Source organism: Cyprinodon variegatus, unplaced genomic scaffold (assembly GCF_000732505.1).
Source record: "Cyprinodon variegatus isolate N-32 unplaced genomic scaffold, C_variegatus-1.0 Scaffold359, whole genome shotgun sequence".
Lineage (NCBI taxonomy): Eukaryota > Metazoa > Chordata > Actinopteri > Cyprinodontiformes > Cyprinodontidae > Cyprinodon > Cyprinodon variegatus.
Genome location: NW_015150812.1, coordinates 480,197 through 495,569, shown reverse-complemented (window position 1 = coordinate 495,569; position 15,373 = coordinate 480,197). Strand labels below are relative to the sequence as shown.

Below are 15,373 nucleotides of genomic sequence, written 5' to 3'. Positions count from 1 at the left end.
TCCAGAAAATAATATTTAAAGGTGTAATTGCTATATTTTTGAAACAGGTATTTTGATTCATCATTATTGATTATTAAAATATTCAACTGATTTAGTAATTTATTAATCATAAAATGGTTATGCAGATATTTAAACGGGCCATTTTCTGAGGGAAATGGTGTAGTAACTTAGATGAATATGTACAAAATACACATGCCTTTTGCTTTTAGGATGGAAAAATTATCTGTAAATATGCTTTATCTAGAACTCCTCTCTCTAAACTCTATCATAGAGAATATTCATTTAGCAAAATTATAGGTAGGTAAGGCCCTATAATAATCAACATTGTGTTTGCTCTGAATCAAAGGCAAGCTGTCGTCTACACGTAATAATACACAATACAGTGCTGACAATGCAATTCATGTTATTACAGTATTGTGGGGGACCTGAGTAAGAAAGCACAAGGAGTCACAAGGTGGGATTTGAAAAAAAATTGTTTTTATTTTACCCAAAAAAGTTACATTTTCACAAATGCTGAGCTGATAAGAGGTTAAAGAAACACAATTCTACAAAAAGGATGAATAAACTAACTGACTGCACAACTGATCCAAAGAATTAATGACACACCAGAATATATATACATACACTGATAATATTATTATAAAGCTATTAGGGGAACAAAACAATGCAGCGTTCTACAATGAACAACACAATACAGTGAAGTTTGTTATACTAAAATACAACAAAGAAGGAAATCAAAGCACATTAAACGTCAAACACAATTCATACGTTGAACATAGAAAAAGCATTAAAGTGAATAAAAAATTCCCCCTCTCCTGAAGCTGCTGGTGCAGTCCAGGTAGCTCTTGTTCAGGTGCATCAATCCCTGGCTGCCATCTTTGTGAGGGCAAATAATATTTAATAATGATGCATCTAATATGATAATTTAGTGAATAGAATAGAACAATGAACTAAATGTGCGTGCTTACAAATAGGAGAAATTATTTTAACCAACCAAATGCAAATTAAGATGAATCATTGTAACTGGATGAATAAACAAATCAAAATGCATAAGAATGACCCACTCTTAGGTGTCGCCATGGTTTTGGTAATCATATGTTCACAATGTAAATGTAGATATAGTTTCTAGCAGATAATATTAAAGTTGATTTATGGATGGTTGCACCTGAAGTCTTCTTTTTTCTTCCTATATTCTAAGAACAGTGAGGGGTGGTTTCATTAGACATGTAGGATGGATACAGGCTCCTGCCTGTCCCTTTTCAGTCATTTTCCTATTGATGCTTTATGTCTTGTTTTCTGTTATGGTGACAAATTATTTGATTTACTAAATTAAATTAATTTAATTCAAACTAGAATTAAATGGAAAAAGCAGAGAAAATTTGAAACCTGTTTAAGGAATCTGACCACGATTCCTTGTTATCCTTGAATTTTTAAAACCGACCAACCAGTTTACTAATTTGTAGCATAATGATCAGCTTTCAGAGTTTTCATGGCAACTTAAGTAGATCATTAGTTAGGATTCAGCTGCATGGATCTTCTGTTATTCATCGTTCTTTCATGAGGAAACTCTAGGCAGCCTGTTCAGACCTTGTATCACCTCCATAACTTGGCTCCAGTGAGTCCAAATTGAACAAAAGAGTTGCTGTTTCTTTCACTGTCTGAAGTTGTATAAAATGTAGGACTGAGACTTTTTTGACCTTTCTTCTTTGATCTGATCCGGTTGAAATTCCTCATCTGTTACAGGCTCATTCTTTTCACTTTGTCTGCCTCCTTTTTTAATACGTTCTGACATTTTCTATTTTGTTCTGTCCTTGCACACCTAACAAATCTATTTCAGTTGTGTCCTACTTCCCTTTTTTGCTCATCTTTCCATACTTGGAAAAAATGGTGCATTTAAAATAAAGCTGGCCAAAAAAAAAAAAGAAACATGAGATAAATTAATCGAGAAATAGAAAAGGTAGAGGTAGGCTTTAAATCTGGTGCTTTTCAAACAGCTTTTTGAAGTGTTGCATCAGAAAAGCTTGATAGAAACAGCAAAATTCAAATAAGCTCCCTTAAATCTGAAAAAGGGTTGGTGTGCAATACAGGAGATGGAAACACCTTTTCTTTCATATCAGCTCTGACAGAGCAAACTTTTACTCACATGACTGATCAGGATGGCGATACGCTTTTCAGTGCTTCTTAATTTGCTTCAAACCAAATGGAAACACCATGAATTTGCATTTCTTTTCTTTTCTAACTTTAAAACCTAACCAGCAGTAGCCGAGGTTGCTAGTTTAAAAGTTGTTTTACAAGATAGAGAAGAGTTACAAACTAGTGTGAACTTTTTTGAAAATGGTTGTGCTCAAAACATATTTACATTTTTAAATAATAGTGCACATAAGATTTTTACAAAATTGTCTCTATTTAACCCTAAAGTTATATGTTTTTTACTGTATTACTTTATTTTAAAGTGGTGTTTATTTTAAAGTTGCTATTGATGTGCTAGAATGGATTTAACCCATCACACCTGTAATGCTCTCCACAATTATGATGCTCACAAACAGAAATATGAGGGTCGCCTCCTCACTGAAGCTAGTTTTAAATTGCCGTCCATGGAATAAGAGGGAGTCGGCCATGAAAGGATGCCCTGCTTCAAAATTTATATATTTTCCAGCTTGATTGAAATGTACAGCCACCCTAAAAGATGAGGATAATGCCATATGGATGAATCAAACCCAGCTTATTTTTATTGCACCAATTAACAACAGATGTCAGCTCAATGCACTTTAAAGAGTCTGTTAAATTGAATCATCCAGTCGATTGAAACCCAGATGATTGCACCCAGTCTTTGACTTTAAAGGGTTCTCTCCTCCTGGATGAGCATTTGGCGACAGGAATTTCTTTGCATTTTGCCATTGATTCTGCAACAATCCCTCACACCAAGCATGCATGCGGTGACAGTGGAGAGAAAAATACCTCCCGTTTAACAGGAAGAAAGCTCCAGGAGAGTGAAATGAATGGAAAAAATAGAGCTCACTAACAACACAACTGGAAGATCTGACTTTTATCCTAAACATAAATCAAACCTGGCTTTAAAGAGGAGAAAGTGGACAGATTATAAGCAGTTTGGATGATCTAACATAAAATATCGTTCCAAGAAAACCTACAAATTTGGCTAAACTACTAGAGAAATAAGTAAAATAAACATCCAGTCAAGGGCTTGTTGGTGACTAAAAGTATTTGATCTTTTTTTGCAAAATTTTCATATGAGTTATTGGGCTTGTCTTTCATTTAAACCTTTTTATATGTGCGAATATTTGTTTTTTTTTTAAGTGGAAATATATTAAAAATAATCCTTTTACAGTTACTTATTATGCATCCAGTTAACGATTTATCTGTGCCACAGAAATTAAAACACTTTCTCACATTTGACTTGGACAGATTATGAAACGTTATTAAAATTAATGTATAAAAAGCACTGGTGCAGCTATAAAGCAAAGCCCCATTTACTGAGTCTGTGTAGTATCTTAAACCGGAGCAGATAGAGAATTTTTAAAAGGGCCTATATTAAAAACATAATGGAGACTACATTTAGGAAAATAAAAATGCACTAAGAAATGCTGTGGGAAGGTTTATATGCTGACTGAGACAGGGAGAGGTGATTCCTGTGGAGTTTGTCGAAGTCTTTTTTCTTTTTTTTTCATAGAGGGGAAAGCTTTGCTTACCTGCATTATCCGTTTCTAATTTTTTTTGTTTTTTTGGGGCTCAAGGAGGATCCCTATTTTACTATATAAATTTTTTCTTCTCATTAAGTTTTTTGTTTTTTTTAAAGGAGATCAGCTTTCTGTCCCTTGTAGTTTTTGTAGGGATCACTACTTTATCCGTTTTCTGTCCTCCTGAATTCCTGTCATGATTAAAGCATTTTTTTTAAATGTCTCATTTATTGTTTTTGCATTAGTCTGTCCCGCTTGCTTAATACGTTATGTGCGGCTCCAAAATTCACTCTATCCCTATGCGATTAACAGATTTTATTCTGTATTTTCACCCAAAGCGGATGTGTCTTACTTTGTAACAGTGTCTCTCTTCCTTTCAGACCAATGAAAAAGCTGCTGAATTGCTGCATATTCAGACTAAAATAGACCTGGGGTCTATCTCAGTTGAACCAATGCAAGCCCCCTTGTAGAAAAATCGTGTCCGGTGTGACTTTTCCCCATTGACTCTCAATGAGAGCTAAATGCCACGACTTCGTCTGACACAATTTTCTGTTGGATAATATGAAAAATCGGAAAGTTTCTTATGTGAGATCATCTGACTGACGCTTCAAATTGTACTGTTCAGCATCAAAAGTCTTCAAAATATGAATAAACATGAAAGCAGAAAACTTAAGCTGTACTGTTGATGTATATTCATTTTAAAACCTTGTATACAGATGCCAACAAGACATGACATGTTGCTAAAAAGTAACTTCTGCATTAGTTTATTCTAAAGCTTATATAACTGTATTTGTTTTGTAAAAGCCTGCATGTTTAACAGTAGGAAAGAAAATCCCACCCAGGCTGCTTTCAGATCTAAAAAGCTGTGTAAGACAAACCAGCCCTTTAGCTAATTAGCCAACGGTGCCGCTTGGGAAGGAGCATCTCACACAGCCTTGTCTTGTTTGGCTCAAGAACATTCACAGCCGGTCACAAAGCCTCTTCATAGAGCTCTGTCTTTTCCCAGTAACTACATAAGAACTGTGCTCACAGGGGGGCTGCAGCTATAATTAAATGCATCCTTAGCAAATTAAGGCGCTGCTTCGTTCTAGAAACTTTTGTGACGCTCAATTATCCAAGGTTTCCTGACAGCAGGATTTCCACCTGAAACAAACCAGAAAGTCATTTTTCAATATTTAATCCCAATATTTTTTGGGGTGTTTGAAGTCGATCTAATGAGATACCTGTGAAAGCGACAAACTGGGTTTAGATCCTAAAGATAAAACAACACAGCAAGGCCCCTCCCCCACATATTACTACAAACCTCTTGTCAGTTACTAAGAGAAGGAGGCTACTTCTATTTTTTATCGTAGGGAAAATAAAGTATAACTGACTACTGCAGCAGATAACCTGACTAAATAACCACCTATTATCTGCTTTTTATTAAAAAAAAAAATGTTAACTTTATAATAACCAATGCAACAGGGCTGTAAAAAAACCACTGCACAATAAGTTATATTAAGATGTTTTCAAAGTAAAAAAAAAAGCAAATTGTATTTATCAAACTTAATTTTAGCCACTAAGCTTGTGCTAATTGTCCTTAAATTAGGTAGCTTCGTTTGTGAGTATTTAAGCTTACTAAAAGTAATCACAAGAACTAAACGTAGGAAGCATGTTGGTGAGGTGTAGTGAAATTAAAATATCAGTTGAGGTTTTTGGTTAATTTTAAACCTCTCTCACTCCCCTGTTGAGGACCTAGAAGCTACACCAACGTAGCATCTTCAGACCACCTGCATTACATTAACGCACAGTCTACAGTGTATATAGTATAGCTATATTGTATATAGTATATTATATGTACGGTATTATATAGCTATAGATTCTGTGTATATATCTAACATGTCTGCCCTTTCAAAACCAAGTCAAATTCTTTGGAAGTGCAATCCTACTTGGCAATAAACTGGATTCTGATTTTGATTCTGACTTAGATGCCTGCAGCCATCTTCATGTAAGCCTTTGATGTTGAGTATTTAGACCATTTAACAAACTGGCCATCAGTGATGCTGAGCTGCAGCTATCTGCCCCTGATGTTACCGACCTGTCTCTGCTGTGGAAGCGCTCATTCAGCTCAACCTGCCCACTAAGCAGAACAGCTCTGCACGAGTCAGCAAACCTGTGAGCCACACTGGCACACACGTTAACTGGCTTCACTTTTTATGTTGATGTCTGATCTAAAGCTTAAAGCTGGCTATTTTCCAAAGAAGCCTACATACAGTTGAGGCCAAAATGATTCAAACATTCTAAAGATTTGCATTGAATTTGCACACCATAAATGTTGTGTAATTCTGGATTGCTTTCATTATTACCAAAAGCCATTACTCTTATTTTATTTAGCTTTAGTAATGATTGATTTGTTTTCATTTATTTATCATTTCCATATAGTTGTGGAAAACCTCACAAAATCTGCTGCAAGTGGTGCAGAGCAGCTGAATAATAGGCTATTGGGGGTTTGTCTGCCATCTAGGGGCTGGAGGGTTCAAGAGTTATGTTGTTATACCCCAAATTTTATGCAGTAGATGACTATTATTAAAAAAAGAGCTGTTAGTCAATAAAGGTCTAAAGAAAAAAACAAAAAAAAAGCTTTTAAAGCTTTTCTACATTTTACTGTCAGCCGTTAGTAAGAGTCTAGCAAAGGGGACCACTGATGCGACGACAGTATTCGTTTGTTTAAATTGCTTTTGTTTAAGTTGCACCTTGAAAAAAGGCCTTGTGGTGCAGAGTTTAGAACAGTGAAGGTTTCTTCTATATTTAATAAGTTGCACTCTGGCATTAGCCTTTAAATGTCTGTAATTAGAATGTAGAGCTTAAAATGACCCAAACTATTATATACACAAAACTCATACTTTCCTGAAAGAAAACAGCTGTAGTTTCTTTTTTGTTGTCCAGGGTGGTATAGTACTTCTGTTTGTTTCTAAAACAGGCTAAATTAAAGTATTTACATGGATGAAAATGATCCTCCTCTGATAATGGCCTGGCTCACAGCGGAACTTTTCATGTAAAGCCTGGAATGTAATTCACAGGTCGTTTTAAACGCTAGTAAAAATGCAATGACAAAGACATGAATGTTCAGCAGTAGCTACCCCATTTGTAGAGATAATTATTGGGATCCTCTCTCAGTGCTTGACTGTTTTAATGAGCATTTCAACTGCTGGAATGGAACAGCTATCTATAGCAGCAAATTGTTATGCTACTGAAGAGCAACCGTGTGTGCTTTGCATTGTCAAATAGATAGATGCTCTCATTTGCAAATTTAGAGAAATGAAAGAACCTTGTAGTTTAGAAGATATATTCCTTGTTTTTATGACTCCAGAGCTATATAAACCTAAAATACAAACCAAACAAAAGTTTTGTGACATAACAAATCATTAGGAAACAATTTATCCTTCCAGTTAAATGGTGTAAACTTACTATTTGGTGCTAAGAATCCAATATTTTGCTCTTTCTGTTTGCATCTGTTGTGCTTTGAGATCAGAGATGGTCTGATCTGATTTCTTTAATCAGAATTGGGGCGGGTGGCACTTAGCTGAGTTAAAATAATCTCTCTATTCAACAAGTTGTAGTAGATCCGTGACCATCCTCAGAGGCCCACATCCAAGTCATTGTGAGAAACTCTGTAAACCTCCCCCAAGCTTTCCGGCGTCTCTGCTCCCATCAGCTGCCTTTATTGTCATGGTAATGAATCAGTTCATGCATAAACTACTTGGTCAAGTTAGTTGATCAGAGATTACCAAGAAAATGAAGAAGGGGGTTTCCATATATCACATGGCAAGAATGTATCATTCAGCTAAAGCTTAAAGAATATTTAGTGCCACTCAAGGCCCTGTAATCTACAATTCTACTTTGCCACAAATTCACATCTAAAAGTAATGTCTTGTTTTGTATTTTGCTGAAACAAAATTTATTTGTAAAGTGAACACACTGAATTTTTAGAAATGTTTAGAAATTTACTTTCTAGTTTTGGCTTTGTGATCTCAGAAGCTGAGAGAAAAAGACTGTCCAAACGTTTGCAGTGATATAAACCTCTGTGTTCTGCGGTTGGCAGATCTCCAGTTGTTGAAATCTCTTATCATCTCCTGGGGGGTCTGTACTGAAATAAAGACTATATGTACCCCCGACGGCCCAAAAACCTTACTCCTATGGCTGCTAATTCTTACAGGTTGGCCATAACAATCTCCCCCTTTGTCACAGTGCAGGACTTGGGTAGACTTTGAGCTCAGCAGGTTGCAATTGATAGAAAAATATCATACCTATGGGCAAATCAGAGGGCCCCAAAAACAGGCCTGCATCATCCTGAGATTTGAATCCAGGACCTCTTTCCTGCACTGCAACAGTGATTGCATCTGCCCCACTATAGAGCCTCCCTTTTAAAAGTTTATGCATTTTCAAAATCTTAAGTTTATTACTTCTCTTTTTTAAACTGTTGCCAGTTATTTTATTGATTCAAGCCATGAATTCACAATATATCAAATTGCAATCACAGTACTGCTTTGTGCACAGCTGTGACTGCTAAGATCTGCTTGGATGTGATATTCTGTTGCATATTTAATATATGCAACAAGTTACCATCCAATATATGGAAGGTAGCTTCCCCTGATACCCAGAAAAAAGTAGGTAAAGAGAATAGTCAATAAAAATCTGGGTCAATTCTAATGTTCAGCAATATTTAAAATGATATTAATTCGATTTTGTGTATTTCTATAGAATAAAGATTTCTAAAAATGTTTAAAGACAGACTGACTCTATGCAGGTAGACCAGCCTGTCAGTTATTGTGGGCAGATGCAGTGTTTGTTTTTGGACAAACAGGTTTTAATAATAGGCTTTAGATCTTTAGCTTTTAGGGCCAAGATGTAAATTTAGTTTAGGTTAGGTGATAATTTTTAGGTTTTGGGGCAGGGTCAAGATCATGCTATAGAAAGGGTTAAAAATTAATGCAAATCAATGAATTTTTACACTGTCCTCACAACATGTAGTAAGATGAGAAGGTGTGTGTATAGCTGAAGCCTGAACTGAAGCTGTCGGCTCACCTTTCTGTGGCAGGGGTAGAATTTCAACATACAGAGTTCGCCAACAGCAACCCTATAAGGAATTTTGGTCAGCCTCTAAAACTGTGGAAGGCGTCTAACAGCACACCACCTTTCAGACAGTTCATGGATACATTTGATAAAACCAAACTGCAAGGAATTGAAGTGGAATTTATATGTGCTGATTTTCTTATATGTTTACCAGTTACTATTTCTTTCCTGAATGTATTTCTATTCTGGAATAATTTTTGGGCTGAAATAAATTATTATTAATTAATTATGTTAATTATGTTTAATTGATTATTGAAATAACTGTTAAATAATTAAGTAACGGATTAATCATTAACTGGAGCATAAAGACTTTAAAAATATTATTAGCTATTACAGAAACCCAGATAGAGCAGTAATTATATTAAAGTTGTTAAAGATTTATAAACTTTTGAATTCAAGAAAATAAAAATTTCAAAATGCTCCATTTGTGGATTAGTTTTAGCTTGTCCTAATTTTAATTATGCATAAAATCTTAAGGAATATTTTTCTAATTGGTTATTAATAGTTTAATTGAAAATTTACTTTGATTAGCTTAATAATTATTTGTTGCAGCTGTAATATTTTCTTCATACTTTAAAGTTTAAAGGAGCACTGTGTAACTTTTATCTACTAGGAGCCCTAGACCTGGAATTTCTAGGTTTAATAATATAATAATAATAATAATAATTGAACTTTATCGATCTCACATTGGAGAAATTTGCTCTGCACCCATCCCCTTGGGGAGCAGTGGGCTGCCATTGTGGGGTGCTTGGGGAGCAGTGTGTTTAACACCCCTGAAGACCGCTGGTCAAAAAATGAACCAGTCTTCCTTGGTGTTTTTGGAATCTGTTATCAGACCATTTTAGACCATTAGTCATGAAGTCATGAAGTTACTGGTAATGATGAAGAATCAGTCACTCTCTTCATAATATCCTGCATCAGAAAACCAGAAATATGTCTGATCAGGTAAGGATTAGATCTTATTATTGGCTATCAACAACTTTTAGCTTAGTTAGCCGTAGTGTTTAATGGGAGCTCAGACTGACGTGGGTCAAATGACCCATTCAGCGATGGATCAGGCCCTCTCAAACTACATACGAGTTTTTTTGTTTTTGTTTTTTTAAAGAGCAGCCAGAAGGGAGCATCAATACGTAGCAAGTGCTGAATATTTACCGGGAAAAAACCATCGAATATATCTCAAATGAGCTAATAGTGGGGTCAAAGATTACTGTGTTGATTTAAAAATCTATCTGAAAAAGTTACTGAAAACAAGACTTTACCTGTTTGTTTAGTATTTAGTGCTGGTGAAGATTCTCAGTCATCCAGGTCATAGTCATTCCAAAAAAGTAAAAAAAAAAAACACTGGGGTTTGTTTTTAAGTTTGAAGACGTTTCAGTTCCCATGCAGAACGCTTTTTCAATTCAAAATGTCAGAAATAGCGTTGAGTTTGAGGCTTTATATAGTAGGCCAAAAACTTTTTTTGTCTTAGAAAACATGCAAATTAAACCAGAAGAACGGGTCCGCCTCTTAGGAATGGAGAATCATTTGGGTTCTTTGTTAGCCTACAATACCCAATACTGGGCTATGCCTCTGAAATGGGGGTCGTTAGGGGCAATTGTTGGCCTGGCTGACCGGGCGAGATGTTTTTGTCCCCTGCATGGGGGTGGGGGTTAAGAAGGTAGTGGGAAGGACTCAACTCAATGGCTGCGTTTTTGACAGATGAAACCCGAGTCCACTCCCTCTGTTTAAGGTTGATTTTTCTTTCTCAACATGGCTTCCTTCACACCCCTTTCAAACCACCTGTCTTCTTTGTCCAAACTGTGAGCATTCTGTTCCTCAAAAGAATGTCTTTTGTCCTTAAGGTGTAGATGTACATGCAAGTCTAGTCCCAAAGAGGTCACTCTTCTGTGTTGGGCCATGCGTTTGTGGAGAGGTTGTTTGGTTTCTCCAATATAAAGACCAGAGGATTCCTCACTGCATTGAAATTTATACACTACACCATTTAATATTTAGTATTACTAAGGTATTGGTATTACTAAGGTTTTGCTGCAGAAAGAAAGGACAATTTGAAGGTTGAGCCTTTCTGTCAGGCTTAGAGGCTTTTGGAGGCTTTAGAAGAAGGCCCTTTGCCTCACACACACAACAAAAATTCTAATTAGGTTTCATAAGGATATTGTTTTCCTGTCAAATGTGGAAAAAATGACCTAAGAAGGACCAAAAGCAGAGGGAGACCTCTATTAAAAAATCACAATAGTATTTGTGGTGTTTTTATTTCTCTTTCAATTTTCAATAGGAATAACTTTTGTGGAAAAGTGACTGATTGTGCTTGCTTAATGTTTAATCTGATGAAATTCCTCTCAGATTACATTCTAATGTCTGATTTTTCTTCATAGAGCAGTTTGTATGTGCCTGTGTTGGTAGCAAATGTATGTGTGGCAATTCCCGAGCTTTTCTTAGCATTCCAGCCATTCCCCTGGTACCTGGGAAAGGGTCTGTTCTCCTCAAACAGGGTATTTTTAGGTCTCGAGAAGCAGCTGGCTCTGTCTGCGGCTTCACAAGGAGTCCAAGCGTCTGTTTACTAAAAAATGTGGTGAGGCAGACGTCCAAACACACCCTATTAGTAACTGTGTGGCTGTCTGAGTGGGTCTTATGTGGATTATTGAGTTATGTAGACAGGTGTAGGTTTGTGAAATTATAGCACTGATGGATGTTACATGATGATGGTAGGTCTGTTAAATTTGCTTGGTTGAAAAGGTAGCTTTCTGGTTCCCTTACATTTTCTAAGGGAACCAGAAAAGAGTAATTTTAGTAATCGATAGATCCTATGATTTAGTAATCTGATTTTAAAATAATCACATTCAGCAGATTTTTTGCTAAATTTTAAGGTTACTTTACGGTTAATAGGAATACTTGGAAAAAATGCACACAAAAAAAAAAAATCCCCAAAACAATTTTTTTTTTATTTTTATTAGAAAATAAAAAGGAAGCATCTGTGGCTAAGAAAATGTTTCCAAAATCAATAAGTTTAAAAAATAGCCATAGAAAAAACCCATTAAGCTTAACTGGCATATTATTTTGTGGATTTATGTTCTATTTTTCTTTAGTTTGGCAGATTCTGTGTATGTGTATATATTTTATATTTTGGCTAGAATATATAAAAATGAATAAACATGGACATTCATTGATATGCACTGTGCCGATTTATCGGTTGGGCTCTATTAAAAAGTATCCATTTATTTAGAACAGAACTCTCTTAGAGTTCCCAAGGAAAATCTGAATGCACCAAATAAATACCTAAATGCATTTATTTGGTGCAAAAACAGACATAAAAACAGAATAGAAACATTACACACTAATCAAAAAGTTAAAATCACCTGATTTAAATTGCGGCATAATAACTGTTCACAGCTGCACTCTCCTCTGTTTTGTACAGTATGATCCTGCTGACCAATTAAAACAAAGCTGTGCAGAAAACTGGGGTAGCATTGAATAGCAGTCAGAGCTAAGCTAGGGCTATCAAACCTTTTTTTTCTCCTTTTTTTAAAGTTTAAAGTGAACCTATAACCTTTTATTAATTTTTCAATTTTAATTTTTTTTTACTTTGTATTTAACAGATGAAGAAGAACTGAATCTGACATTTCAAACATGGATAGATTTCATATTTTTCTCTAGAAGCATTAAATCCTGAAGGTCTTGTAGAAAGACTGCGTTAGTGAGGCGGATCATTACTTGGACGCTGAAGTCCAGCTCGACCTTCCCAGTGTCCACACTGCCTCACGCCAACCGCTGGAGATGGACTCAAAATCCCAATGACCTACAAGGATAACTGGATATAGAGGATGGATCCATTTCTGAGATTAATATCTTAACAGAAATTTATATAAAATAACTGTGAAACAAGGTTTAAAATGACATTTGAATTTTCTACGTGTAGGCACGTATTAAAAAGTGTTTGAATATAGAGGCTAATGCATTGACCTAACATTGTGTGGTTTGTTTCTGATCAATGATTTATTGGAAACCTTGGAGCTACTGATTACGCGGTCTCTCTAAGAACAGTAGATATATTTTTGTTCAAGCTAATGGATAATTTAGATAAAACTTAAGGTGCAAAATCTGCCTTTTTAACCACAATTATTGTGCAATTTAAGTCTCTGGGAGTCTAGTTTAATTTAGTCTATCCAGGTCGTATTATTTTATTTTTTTATCTTTTCAGTTCTTATTCCCTTATTACATTTGTTTATTAATAACCCCAGTATATTTTCTCTGAAACTTGAAACAAGGTCATGGTCTTCTAGCTTATTGATTTTGCAAAGCCCGTGTTTTTTAATTCTTGAAGCGATTCCTCTGCTTTAAGCTCAAGCAGGGGCCAATTTAGGAAATTTGCGTCCCCAGGCAAAGACAGGCAGGGGAATTGAGAAGACAAAACATAAAACAGACCCATTATACAGATACAGAAATTTTAATGGGATAGACATACATTACTTGTTCTGTTTTGTCACTCTATTCTTGCCCCTTTTCTTGTTGTTTTCCTCTCTGTTTTGTACTCAGCTGACTTTTCATGCTGTCTCAAAAGAAATGAAAGATTTTTTCCAAGCACTAAGCTCACTTAGCTGATTGCTCCTTCCTGTGTTTCCAGCTGAGACACACTGAATATTATAAGCATTCTGATTGCATTTCAGCCAAAGGATTTTTATCAAAATCATAATTAATGTGCACAAATAAGGAATAGCTGTATTAACCATACATGTAAAAGGAGTTTTATGGGCCCCCTAGTATATGCCTAGTGTTGCCTAATGGTAAATCCGCCCCTGAGCTCAAGGATGCTGAAGCTATAAATGGATAATTCAAAATGTTCCACTGTTTGGTAGATTAACCCCAAAAATCCATTGCAAATTATAAATGCAGTAAAATCCTCTAGGATCACGCAGCAGGTCTTGATGCTCAGTTAAAATATTTCGCTGAAATATATTTTTTTCTCGTTACTGTCTTGTTCATACTACCAATTAAATGCAGCCGTTATGTAGGCAAAGCAACCCACACATGCAGAAGAGCATCTTTGTGAAGGCACACACAGTGTTTAGGGAGGTAATGATGGATGTGACTGTTGGAAGTGTTCGATAAAGCTTTTATCTAAAAAAAAAAAAAAAAAAGCTGCGGTTTCTGTATTATTATTAAAGTCTTGAGCAATGGGAGCGGACTGTATCATGGCACCATCAATAATAAAGAAGGGAGCTAAGAAAGAAAAAATAGTAAATATGCTAACAACATCAACAACCCGGTATATGCATACATTGGAAATGATATAAATAATGACTTCCATACAGAGTTAAATTCACTTAGTTTAACAGAAAATGGCATTATTTAATTTTAAGCTCTGAAGTTTAGTTTACTGTTAAATATTTCTACTTGCAAACTCCCAAGAAGCAGTGATAAGGTTACATACACCAGTAATTTAATCCAGTTCTGTCAGTAGCAAACAAAATAGACCAGTTTTCTACTTTCACTGTAGCTTATTTGCTCTTTTAATTCTAAAGGTTGAACATCCCGCATCTCTTTTTAAAAGTACCTGGTCAGTTGGCTCCTTTCTGACTTGGCACTAACAGAAGGTATCTGTCTGTTTAATTTGTACCTCTGCAGGGGGAGAAAAATGCCGGCTTTGACGTGCTCTACCACAACATGAAGCATGGCCAGCTGGCAACCAAAGAGCTGGCCGAGTTCGTCCGAGAAAGGTTTGTGTAGAGGGTGACTCAGTGATGGGAGTGCAGGGTGAAATCTGACTCCTAAATCTGCATTTGGAGTAAAAGACGAGGGTTTGAGCCAAGGATGGATGATGTACCTATTGGAAATGGGCTGTTGGGTACATCTGCTGATTTAAGTGAAAGTGAGGACCTGTCACTAACTTACAAAAAACACAATATATCCACTATTCCCTTTTAGCACTATTGAAATAGTCTCTGACCTCTGACTCACGTCTTAACCCCTATTATATGCCACTAAAGTACATCAGGTATTCTGAGAAATCTAATTCATGTGGAGAAGCTCATTGCAGTATTTGGATGTTTATTGTGCCAACTGTACACTTCCTCTTCCACCTCATTTAGGTCACAGTAAGTAGTTGCAGCAGACCAAGTGTTCTTGTAATAAATCAAAGATGGAATTAAGATTTTTTTTTCAACTTTTAATCCTGTATCACAGAGTAAAATATTCTACAATGAATAAATATGTTATATTACTTTCTTTTTTACTGCTCAGAAGTCGGCAACTTCATATTCCAGAGAACTAGTTTTTCCCTCTTGCTACCAATTATTTTTAAGGATTATCTTATTAAATGACAGGTTTTCCTTAACTAATGTAGTTGAAGACTTGACCCCTTGGTTCCACTAAATGTAGAGGATGTCGCTCTTTTTGCTAGCCGCTCTATTCCACCAGGGGTGTTTCAAGTTGAACAGTTAAACTTGGATCACACGAGGATTGGGTTATTGTGCATTAGTGATGCTTAGATGGAACAGTAAGCGGTAAAGTAGATATTCGGCCTGTTATAGTATTTATATTTTTCATTTTATAGAAAAACAAATCTAATGTTA

At 35.7% G+C, this 15,373-nt stretch overlaps 1 protein-coding gene across 1 annotated transcript in view; it reads left to right on the top strand.

The window, feature by feature from the left end:
- Positions 1–15,373, top strand: part of LOC107091969 (F-BAR domain only protein 1-like) — a 75,836-nt gene that overhangs the window by 26,485 nt on the left and 33,978 nt on the right. The window contains exon 3 of the mRNA XM_015386224.1: positions 14,427–14,518. Within this exon, the coding sequence (XP_015241710.1) occupies positions 14,427–14,518 (92 nt within the window). The remainder of the gene's footprint in view (positions 1–14,426; positions 14,519–15,373) is intronic.